This window comes from Phodopus roborovskii, unplaced genomic scaffold (genome assembly GCF_943737965.1).
Source record: "Phodopus roborovskii unplaced genomic scaffold, PHOROB, whole genome shotgun sequence".
In the NCBI taxonomy this organism is placed as follows: Eukaryota; Metazoa; Chordata; class Mammalia; order Rodentia; family Cricetidae; genus Phodopus; species Phodopus roborovskii.
Genome location: NW_026126567.1, coordinates 23,358,126 through 23,370,491, shown reverse-complemented (window position 1 = coordinate 23,370,491; position 12,366 = coordinate 23,358,126). Strand labels below are relative to the sequence as shown.

Here is a 12,366-nt window from a genome sequence, read left to right as displayed (position 1 = left end):
GTGTGTGAGAGAGAGAGAGAGAGAGAGAGAGAGAGAGAGAGAGAGAGAGAGAGAGAGAGAGAGAGAGAGAGCACAATTTATTGGAGTGGCATACAATTTATGATCTATTCCAACAATGGCTGTCTCCCAATGGAAATTTCAACAACCCTGTGGTTGTTCAGTTCACAAGGCTGGATGTCTCAGCTGGTCTTCAGTATATACTGGAAACTAGAAGTGGGCTCTAATGCCAGTGAAGGAATGAACTTGCCAGGGTGATGTTAAGTTGACAAAGAACAAAGTTTTCTTTTCTCTCCTTATCTAGGCTACCATCATAGGTGTGTCCCAGGTTAAAGATGGTCTTCTGATCTCGATAGGGATTTAAGGTGGGCCTTCATACCTCAAATCATTTAATTAAGAAAAATTCCCCACGGATGTCCCCAGCCGCTTGACCACCACGAATAGTCATCACATCTATTATTTAGTGCTATGGTTTCTTTGCTTGATCTGAGATGCCTCCACTTCCATAAGGTGAGGTACCCAGGTTTAACCTCCCTCTCCTGTCTTTCAAACACTGTTCCTTGGTTTCCAGTTCCATCAGTTAAGTTGGTAAGCGTTAATTTCTATCTCTAGTCATGATCTTTCTCAAATATGCACCGTGACCCAACAATCAGTCTGTCCACTTAGATGTCAAGTGAGCAGGCCAAGCAACACCAAATCTATGTGTAAAACCAAACTCTTGGTTTCCTTACTCCCCAAAGCTAGCAAGTATTCATTGGTACAAGAAGAGAAGCGCTGAAGGACTTGCCAACAGCAGATATTCCGCGAAAGGTTTGAGTCCCACCCAGAAGGCGTGGGGGGGGGGGGGGAGACGGAGGGACCGCAACGCGCACGCGCAGCCCCCGTCACTCTTCCGCGGGACCGCCGCCGCACATGCGCAGCGCTCGCTCTGTCCGTCTTCCGGCCGTGTTTCAATAAAGTTTTAGCGAACCGACTCTCCTTTCCCCGGCAAGATGGCGGAGTACGACTTGACCACCCGCATCGCGCACTTTCTGGACCGGCACCTGGTCTTCCCGCTCCTCGAGTTTCTCTCTGTGAAAGAGGTGAGAGAGTCTGGAGAGGGAGGAAGGCGCTGGGACGGGAGAGGCGCCGGGGGAGGCGCGGAGGCGGCGGCCGGGCCGACACACGTGCGAGCCGGAAGCCGGCCTGGGCCGCGCTGACACCCGCCGCCTGGGCCCCGGGTGGCGGCTCACCCGCCAAGGGTAGCGCTGCTGGGGGCGGCGCGGGGCCGTGGGGCTCGGCAGTGCGGGGGCCCGAGGTGACAGCCGCGGATGCTGCGCGAAGCTTCGGTTTTTGCTTTTCAGCAGCGGGGATGCTGCTGGGCTCGTGTTGGGAGTTTGCCTGGGCTCGATTCTCGCACACTTAAAAGTAGTGCCAGGCAGCTTCGGTTCCCTGAAGTTGTGGATGCCCCTGTTTTGCTGTGAATGCCCTGGTCTTTGATAGGCATTCGCTTGGTTGTCAGGTGACCGACGATAAAGACCGAGAGTAATAATAACTCACGGTGCCACGAGCCGCGATGTCCGCCCCGTCGTTTTCTAGTGTTGGTGTTCAGGCTGAACGTCGTATGATTGAGTGGTTCATGTTCACTGAGTATGTAGTTCTGGGAGTTCATCTTAATACATGTTCCAGGCTTTAGGACTTTGATGATATTGAAAAGAAACACTGGGTTAAAAAAAAAACTAGGCTTAGCTACATTGACTTTATGGGACATTGGTGAATTTTTACCAACTAAAGCGAGTAAAGCTACTACTATAAGGCTTGCATTTTGTCCAGAAAAAAAGTTGATGGATTCTGTTTCTGGACACAGGCAACTGTCGATTGGGGGGCAAGGAGTTTGGTGTTCACTGGCAATTTTCTTTTTTTTTTAAAGAAGTCTGATAAACTTTTGATGACATAAGCTTTCAGATACGGTTTATATGTCAGGTGCCATCTTTATATTCATAGGGAACTTTGAAAACACGTATAGACTAAAATCACTCATACTGGGGAATAGCAAACTTAAGTGCTAAAATGGCTTAACAGGTGAGATGAGCTTGATTTTTTTTTTTTTTTTTTTTTTTTTTTTTTTTGCCTTGAAGTTTTGTAGTCTGTAGACTACAGATTAAATAAAAGGTGTGTGTGGGTGTGTGTATGTGTTGTTTTATTTTCTGGGTAAATGGGAGTCCTTTGGCAAAATACATGAGAAATATGTACTGAAATCCCTCACTTTTTGTGTGTTGCAGAGATGATTTGAAACTGCCCGAACTTCATATTTTTTGTGTGTTCTTTATGCATTCGTGTTTTGAGGCAGTCAGGGAGAACTGTAAGTGTAGGTTTCTTTATTGGTAAAGCAAGACTAACTGAGACTCAGTGGAAACTGACTTCTCTGAGGATGTTACTAAGGTGCATATCACATAAGTATTGGCCAAGTGCTGTTAAAATTAATATTTTTCTGTCACCTTCAGTGGACAGAGAGAACTTTGAGAAGGTACTTTGTGTCTTGAAGTAGCTAATGTGGATAGAGTCAGGGATCATCTTGATGTGTGTCTCTACTGACACATGGTTTCTCAGCACATGAAAGAATTCTGCATAAAGGCTTTGATAGTCGTTGAACAGTTAAATGAATATGTATTTGCATCTCCCTGTTTATTTAGTCTTAGGCTTAGTGTCAGGACAGGTGATGCAAAGGCCAGGACCCCAGGCTTTGAATTTGGACATGGGTTAGGATCCTTGCCCTGTCTTAATTCCTCTGCACTTCAGGTTTTTTGTTTTCTTTTAAGCAGTTTCTTAGTCATCACACCTCTCATTGTAAACTCTTTTCACAGGATAGATTTATTTGACCTGTTTTGGTTTCTGTTTCCCTTTTGAGGTCTCTTGCTGGGTGACCCAGGATTGTCTTGAACTCCTTACCTGCCTGACAGTTTCCCAAGGGCTGGATTTACAAGAGTATACACTATGCCCAAATTTTATTTAGGGGTGTGTGTAATATGTGTATAGTATAAAATCCAGCATCAGGTATGTATAGTTGCTTAGGTTTAGGGTCTGAACCCAGTCTCTTAGTATGACAGGCAAGTTGTTTACCACTGTGATCTATAGTCCAAGTTCTGTTTTTAGAAAAAGGGTTTCCCTGTGTAGCCCAGGTCCTCCTGTTTCTGCTCCTGAGAGCTGGAACTGCAAGTGCATATATCAGCACTTCTAGCTTCATGAACTAATTTCTTTGTCATCTTTTTTATGACAGCAGTTATTGATTTTCAGTGCTGATGATTGATCTGTTGTATTATATCAGTTTATTCATCTGGTATAGCATTAAAGAACTTATGTGCTATGAACATTCTTAGAAATATATTTAAGTAGATGTGGTTTTGTTTTAGATATTTTGTGGTCTGTGAGTCAAAGTGTATGACTTGAGATAAAAGTATGAAATAATTGTATTCTTGCCAGTAAGGTGTGAATATTCTAGTCAGTCTGCATTGTCATTAGCACTGATAGGTTTTTTTTTTTTTTTTTTGGTCTTTTTTATCATAGTTTTTATTTGTACTTCCCTTTTAGTTAATGAAGTTGAGATCTTCTCATGCGCCTTTTGACCTTTTATCTTGTTAAGTGACTATTCTAGCCATTTCCCTTGGATTATCTGTCTTTTCTTACTATGCTAGTGGAGTTTTATATATAATGTGATACATTCACTCTGTGGTATACTATTGTGGACTCTTCTTAGGTTTTTTTCTTTCCTTGGTAAAATTAAACTCAGAAAATAAGTCTAAATATTTCTCAGAGATGGCTATGCATCACAGATTCCTTATATATTCTCAGTAGCCTTCTTATTTATGTGAATCTATATGTTTATGTTTATTCCTTGTGAGTTAATACATGTTTCCTGGGCACTCTGTAAATCAAAAACTTGCCATGAGATGTTGACTTACAAATTGGTCCTAGTTTTATTTTAGAGGCACAGGTGGATAAGCACATAAATTATCGAAACTATTAAATGAGAAAAATGTAAAGGTATAGGTGTGGTGGCCACATCAGGGAGAGGTGGGTAGACATGTGGGTGCAAAGGCTAGCAAGGATATAAAAATATTTAAGAGCCTGTTCCTAATTACCTGGGTGTGGAGGAGGCAGGGATACTTGGCTTTGCATTGGAGAAGGTGTAGCCATTTTTGTAAATTATATAACTTTTTTTTTTTTTGGAAAGAATAAAAGGTTGCTTGATATGACAATAATTGATCAGGAGTAATTGGGAATGGCATTCTTTTTCAAATCTTGGGTGGATAATATGTTGTATAAAGTGAGTGCTTACTATATTGGTTGCTTTCCTTTTTACAAAAAAGGTGAATGTGTGTGTGCTTGTACACTTGTGTTCATACTGGGAGTTGAACACATGTATCCTAAGCCAGTGCTCTACTACTGAACTATATCACTAGCCCTATAATGCTTTTTTAATAACTGGGGGTGTGTGGGTCGGGGGAGAGCTCGGTGGATTGATTACTACCACAACACACACATAGAGGACAGAGAGTAACTGTGAAGTCACTTTCATCATCTTCATGTAACTTTTGGGGATTAAATGCTGCTCTCCTGACTTGTTCATCACCAGCCCCCAACAAATGCCGAACCAACTCAGCAGCCAATACACACACACACACCCCTTTTAAATGGTGTTTCATGAAGTATGTTTCTGAATAAACAGAAGAACTTAAATATACTGGTTCAAAATAGTTTTTCTCTTACAGATATATAATGAAAAAGAATTATTACAAGGGAAATTGGATCTTCTTAGTGATACCAACATGGTAGACTTTGCTATGGATGTCTACAAAAACCTTTATTCTGATGATATCCCTCATGGTAAGTTTTATGGTTAGAAATAAGGCATATCTTGTAGCTGTGAAATATATGTAAAGTTCTATGATATATGAAAGAGCTGTCTGTAGCTAAAAGGCTTATTCAGCTGTTCTTGAAGTCATTGGGTGAAAACATGTAGACCGGTTGCAAGGATTGGAAGATGTGCTTTCTCTTAGTAAAAGATGTGACCCAGACCTATTTGATCAGAAACTTCTGAGGCCCTGTTGTAAAGTTGGAGAGCTGTGAGGAGAGTTTTCCAAACTGGTTCAGTATTGTAGATGTTTCTTGAAGGAAGAAAACAGAAAATGTTCCCTTAAGGACCAGAAATATGGGCTGGACTTAGTGTCTGATATCAGCAGCCTAGGGCCTGGAGGCACAGACAAGTGAGTCTCTTGAGTTTGAAGACAGCCTGGTCTACACAGCAAGTTCTAAGCCTGCCTCAAAAAAAAAAAAAAAAAAAAAAAAAAAAGCATAGGAAATAGCTCCCTTTACTTTTTCTGTATGTGTAACAAATTCTGGACAGTAAAGAGCTCTTTACTTTGTTTAAAATTCCTGTTTTTTTCAGATTTTGATAGCAGGTTCTCCATTTTTACTTTTGTTCATGAACTTGGAAGGTTTTTTTGTATGTTGGTACACCATGTGTGTGTCTGGTATCCCAGAAGGTCTAAAGAGAGCTTCACGTCCCCTGTGTCTTTACTAAGAGATGGTTGTGAGCTGCCATGTGGGTGCTAGGGATCAAACTAAGATCCTCTGCAAGAGTAACAAGTGCTTAGCCATGTCTCCAGCCCTGCTATTGTCCACTTTTATCTTAGCTTCCTAAGTGGTGAGAAAGACAAATGCATGCCACTATTAATCTGAAATATCTTGCAATATAGATTGTGTATGAATTTCCTCTTTATTTTGGTGGTAGTATATAGTAAACAGGATTGTAAAATTTGGTTTGTGAAATTATAGTTTGTTAAAAAAGATTCTTGACTAGATGAAATTCCATTCCACCTAGTAATAATATATAAACCCATTAGTGTATTGTCTTTGTTCAGAAACTAAAGGGTGGTAGTCAATCAGGAATTAAACAGTAACGAATAGAAGGACATTTGGAATACAACCATGGAAATAAAGAGCTGGATGACAAGTGCCTTTTTTCGGCCTGTTTTCTTTGACCACTCCCAGCCTGCCCTTCGTTGTGTGCAGCTTTCCCCTCTGCAGCAGGAAAATAAAACCTTCTTCCTTTATGTGCCTTTGCGGCTCTAACAAAAGGAAATTGTGAATTTGGGGAAGGTGTTGAGTTCGTGGTTCCTGGTGTGTGAATGAAAGTATGGGGAATAATAAGTGTATATAGTTCAAATTAATGGAAACTTCTGTAGACAGTCTTGTGGAGTGATGTGGGTAACGTTCTAGTACTCATGTTTCTCATTAGCTTTGAGAGAAAAAAGAACCACAGTTGTTGCCCAACTGAAACAGCTCCAGGCAGAAACAGAACCAATTGTGAAGATGTTTGAAGACCCAGAAACTACAAGGCAGATGCAGTCAACCAGGTAATCTGTGAACTTGGATCCTAGAAGTTCTTCCTGGATTCATATATAAGATGAAACTAGGACCCTATAGAAAAGGTTCACGATCTATGTGATTGCCTCGTTTGTTTTCATTTATCTTTTTCGTTTTTTTTTTTTTAAGGGCAGTATTCCATAACAATAAGTGTTAATACTAATTTATTTTCTTCTGTGTGTAGTGCTTTGTCTGCAAATGTATGTGCATATGTGGCTAGTGTACCTGGAGGTCCAAAGAGGGCTTAAGGTCCGTAGGAACTGGAGTTAAGGTGCTTGTGAGCCTCCGGTGGAGGCTGGGAACTGAATACAGGTCCTCTGCAAGATCAGTAGGTGCCCTTAACAGCCAAGCTATTCTCCCACCCCAGAGCTCATTTCTTTTTTTAAGAAACTTTAAACCATTTGTTCATATCTTTGCATGCTCTGACACTTCAGCATGCACTGGCCCTCCTTTGGAGGCATTTGGCACTGTCTGGGAACTTTGAATGTTGGACTGGAGGGGAAGTGTAGAGGTCAGAATGCTGCTAAACATCTTGTGCTCAGGACCTGCCTTTCCCCATACTCCTTCCCAAGAGTCAGCCAACTCAGCCTTATGGACAAAGCCCTGTTCCTGCTGGGTCCCAGAATGCTTGGGTTGCTTTCTGAGGGAGAAATCTGAGCTCACTTATCACTTAAATTATCTTACATCACTCAATGTATTCATCCCAGCTAAGATTATTCTAATTTTCTTTCTGTTAGAAACACTTTGTTTGGTTTCCAAATATTGCCTTAACCTTACTTAACACTTTGAAGACTTTGGAGTTACTAGAAGTATTTAAAAATAAAATGTACAAAAACTAAACCTTACTGTTGAAATATGTCTTAGCTACCATTGCATCCGCTTCATAAATTGTTAGTGATTTTGCCATGATGTTAGTTTCTAGAATACATGTTCAAACCAAATTTTTAATTCTTTACTTGTGATTTGGGAAAGTGTTACCTGATATTATTAGAAAAGCTGCAAACATTACAGTTACTATGCCATGCTGTAATATGCTGTGTACCATGCCTTATTACACTACATGCATATGCAGAAATACGTACAGATGCATAGATAAAAAGCTATATTAAAAGGGGAAGGCCCCACCTTTCTGTATGAATGAATATGCATACATCTGCACTATTAATTTACTTTTAAGAGCACAAAGAGTAATTATAGCTCTTGAGGCCTCATGTCAGTATGCAGAAAGTGAAGGTTGGCATAATCCAGATGTTAGATGAGAACAGACATTTTAGGATGTGTTAAGCATGTAAAGAAATGGGGACTGGAGAAAGGGCTTCGTAGTAAGGAGCTTGTACTGCTGCTGAGGACTGGAGGTTAGTTTCCAGCTCCTGTTCAGGTGGCTCTTAGCTGCAGCGTTTAAGTCCAGATCCAGGGGCTATGACTCTGGTCTCTGCAAGCATCTACAGTCATGTGCACGGTGTACACATAGTTAAAAATAATAAAAATAAATATTCAAAGAAAAGATTGGAGATGATGAAATTAAGAGTAGAATGCATGTATGATGTATTCACCACATAGTAGACAGACAGTGCCTTCCCTAATGTAATGGGCACTGCTGATTAGTTGTCAGCTTGGCAAAAGCTAGACTAATCTGGGAAAGGGAACTTCAGTTGAGGAACTGCCTCTATCGGATTGGCCTGTAGGTATGCATGTTGGGTTTGTCTCTATCAGTGATTTTCTGTGGGAGGGAGGGCTCAGTGCACAGGGGTAAGAGGAGCAATGTTACCCTTGGGCAGTTTGCCCTGAGCTGTATACCAAAGCAAGCTGAGCAAGCCAGTAAGTGGCCTTTCTCCATGGTCTGTGCATCTGCTCAGGCCTCTAGGTTCCTGCCTTGAGTTCCTGCCAAGTTTAAGTCAGGTGAACCCTTTCTTGCATGGGTTGCTTTGCTTCAGCATGTGTCATCACAGCACTAGAAAACCAGCAGGCCAAGGCAGGACTTAGCTGGAAACAAAGGGAAGGATTCAATGGTTAACAAATTTGTCATCTAATACATTTACTAATGGTATGTTCTATCAATCTCTTTAAGTTGTCTTTGATCATATAGTGTATTTCTTATACTACCTCACAAAATGTGAACTTTGTGCACATTTTGTATTTAATAATTTACTGCTGGCATATTCCCACATGTGATGAAGCCCGAGAAAACACTTTATATTTTGAAAATGTGAAGATAAGCATTTGACCTTTTATTCTTTCTCCTTTGGTGTTCCTGGTGTCCTTGTCTTTTACTAGTCTGTCTGGATCTACAGTTAAAGCAGAACTAATTTAAGAAAAGTTACATTAGGCTATTTGACAGATTGATATGACTAATAATTGTGGAAGTTTGTGACATGGGTACCATTTGAATTTGATCTTCAGTCAGAGAGTTTGTATTTATTATTATATCAAAATATGGCATGGACTCTTTTAGTCCAGAAAGTTGTGTTTCTATGTAAATATTAAGAGATTTAAAGTGACTTTAGATGATAACTTAGGAGTTAGAGCTGCATATTTTGTGTTCTGCAGCCTACAAACCATAATAATGCTCACTTTTTCCAATATTAAGGGATGGTCGGATGTTATTTGACTACCTAGCGGACAAGCATGGGGTAAGTATTTTTTTTTAATATTAAAAATATGGTCATTTTTTGAAAAAGATCTTTAGAGACTAATGCTGTACACAAATTCATAGTTTGGCATAAGAATATAATTCTTAATAGATAACAACTGGTATGTTTTTAGCAGTTATTGTAAACATTGGTGATGATGGGAAAGTTTTGTTTATAATCCCCTTTTGATAACATCCTCCTGTGTTTGCTTTATGTGGCTAATCATATAATAGTAATTCTTTATTTTCTCTCTCCTCCTGAGGCAGTATCTTGCTATGTAGGCCAAACTGTCCCCAAATTTTGGTGAGCCTCCGGCCTCTTGTTTTCTGGGTCTAGGATTATATGCATGTGTCACCACATTGAACTCAGGATTCTTTTTCCAAGTAGCTTAAAAATAAAGACAGAATTAGAGTTGAATTAAAAATGCTTTTTGTGCACAGTAAGAAAACATTGTGACTGCCTTAGGGAAGGCAGTAGCTTTTGGCATTTACATGGTCTTCATTAATTCATGTTACTGTTCTTTGATTTCTGTTAGCTTGAGGAATGACGTTTGTTTGTTGTTTTCAATATACAGTATCTCTGTGTACCTCTGGCTATTTTGGAACCCACTCTGTAGACTAAGCTGACCTTGAATCCAGAGATCTGTCTGCCTTTGCCTCAAGAATGTTGGGATTAAAGGCATGGGCCATCACGCCCGAGAATGCACTTTGTATATAACTTTATAATAATTACTATAGTAGATCTGATCACCACATAATATTCTGTGGCTTGGTACAGAATGTTTAGTAGTTTATTGTTATAGTCTTCAATTCTTTCTAGATTTGTTCAGTTTTGTTTATATTATTGACATTAAAAATTGGTATAAATTAGAGGACAACTTTCAGAAGAGAGTTTTATTGCATGTGTTATTTGTGTTAAGGCACAAAATGTTGGAAGTGTCCATGTGCTCAGTAGTTGGTTAGCTTAGTCAATTTAGTGGACTTACATCAGATTTCAATTGTTGTCCAAGTTTGTTCTGCAATAAAATTATTATCAACACAATTTAAAACTCTTTAATTTGACAATTTAATGTATACATACATGTATACATACATACAATCTGTAACTAGGGTTTATTGGTGGCAGTTGTTCATCTAAAAGAATTCAATGAATGGAATTTTACAACTTAACTATGGAAGCTTTTTCTCTCCCCCCCCCACCCCCCCCAGTTTAGGCAAGAGTATTTAGATACACTGTACAGATACGCAAAATTCCAGTATGAGTGTGGGAATTACTCAGGAGCCGCAGAGTATCTTTACTTCTTCAGGGTTTTGGTAAGTGCCTCTTACATTTTTCTTTAACCTTTTCTCTCTGCTTTTACACAACTTTTCCCGGTTTCTCAAAAAAAAAAAAAAAAAAAAAAAACCTGTCGATTTTCAAACAGTAATTGGCAAAGGAGAAAGGTAGTTTAGGTTAAAAAACAAAAAACAAAAACAAAAACAAAAAAATAATAATAATGAAGGAAAATGAAAAGATCTTCACAACAAAAACCAAATAGTAAAGCTTATGAGCACCTTGGAATATGGTGGGAGGACTGGTGAGATGGAACGGAAGGCAAAAACATTCTTAAGAGTACAAACCTTGGAGACCTGAGTGTGATCCCCAGAATCTGTATCAAGTGGATAGAGAGAACCACTCTACAGAGTTGTCCTCTGACTTCTGATTCTACGGCAGCCTACTCCCTTGCACACGTGTGTGCATGCAATAATAATAAATGCAGTTTAAAGGCAAGTATACTGGGAGCTTTAATTTGATCTTGAGATCCAGAAGTAGAAAACCGATAATTATAATTGTGTGAATTTTAGTATTAGCAGAATTTTGTCCTATGGTGGATTTATTATGGTACTATAAGCAGAATGAATGACACAGGTTTAATAAATGTACCTATCTCTTCCTTATTCTAAACAACCATAATCCTGTATTTTTTTAAATGTTATACTTTAATATTGACCTAGTTATTATTTGCCCATATTTCAACTGATAGAAAGTAAAGGTAAGTGATTGCTTCATTATGTGGAGGTGTGGAGAAGTTTGAACAGAGTTACTAATTGGCATTGTAGCCTGCTCAGTCACTTCCTAGATTGGGTGCTTTTGCAGAGGGGAGAGAGCCTTTCATGAAGCTTGATTAAAACCCGTGGCAGTAACAGGTGCTTTCTAAAGGAATCAAAGTGCCCCTTTTATCTAGCCTTTAATCAAGGAAGTTGGATAATTTGTTGCTCACTATGGATTAATGGGCAAGTACCAAAGCCTGTGGTTTCTCAAGTTACCCTGAAAATTAGAGAGTCCTGCTTAAGACAGGGACTTTTGTCTTCCTTTACTCCTTTATTTTCTGTTGCTTCTTTGTTTTAGCTTTATATATCACAAAGAAAACACTTGGACCATATTATCTTTGGTCCCTTCAATGAAATTCAAGTTTCCTGTTTGGAGTAGTTAAAAGGGGGGTGGATCATTGTCATTTATTCAGATATCTCCTACACTAAAATTGTACAGGAAAAAGTTGATGAACTATGCACTGTCCTTCCTTCAAGTAAACAGATACTTTCTGTTTATTTTCAAGCTTGATTTAAAGCAGTACTCTTCTCTTTCTCTCATTTGTGTCAATGAGTTCATTTACAGAGAAGCTGTGATTAGCTTGCAAGTGCACTGAAGGTAATCATTGATGTTAAACTTGAAGTGACTTATCAAAAAATTCCATCGCTCTTACCTTGAATGTTACCAGGGATTTAAGAGAGCAAAAGTTGATTACTCTGAGAATATAAACAGCTTAAGCTAGGATTGTAAAACCAGAAGCCTGGTATGGTTACAGGTACATGAAAAGAGCCGGTTATTCATATCATTTGTTGCTTCTGGGAGTGAATTTTGAGAATGAAGATTTAGTGTCATGTTAGAGTTCCAGCACAGTAAATTTATTGTTGCTGGTCAGTGAGTGAACGTGCCATTTTCCTAAGACATGGAAACTTAAGGTAACTGCTGGAAATGCAGATATTGAAACTCTTCTAGTATATCCCCGCTTGAAAGCAGGTTGCTATGAAGAGCCAACTGTAATGGCATGGAGTTGAGCCAGCATAGTGCACGCGAACCTTTTGGGGGTTACAAAACTTGCTGAAGTTGCACAAAAAGCTTTTATCCCTCCACATATAACCCATTTTTAAAAGTTATGACACATATTACTCTGTCTTCATTGCATTATTCCTGAGAAATCTTAAGTTGGAATTCAAATAATAAAGAATATCAGATAGAAATTACATTTCTTAGAATTTGTGTAGAATTTTCTTGTTTCAGTTTATACCATGAA

At 39.2% G+C, this 12,366-nt stretch overlaps 1 protein-coding gene across 1 annotated transcript in view; it reads left to right on the top strand.

Annotated features, from left to right (window-relative positions):
• The first annotated feature begins 913 nt into the window (after nucleotides 1-913).
• Eif3e (eukaryotic translation initiation factor 3 subunit E) overlaps nucleotides 914-12,366 on the top strand; it is a 29,195-nt gene continuing 17,742 nt past the window's right edge. The window contains exons 1-5 of the mRNA XM_051202454.1: nucleotides 914-1,079; nucleotides 4,746-4,860; nucleotides 6,275-6,392; nucleotides 8,990-9,032; nucleotides 10,241-10,345. Of these exons, the coding sequence (XP_051058411.1) occupies nucleotides 990-1,079; nucleotides 4,746-4,860; nucleotides 6,275-6,392; nucleotides 8,990-9,032; nucleotides 10,241-10,345 (471 nt within the window). The 5' untranslated portion in view covers nucleotides 914-989. The remainder of the gene's footprint in view (nucleotides 1,080-4,745; nucleotides 4,861-6,274; nucleotides 6,393-8,989; nucleotides 9,033-10,240; nucleotides 10,346-12,366) is intronic.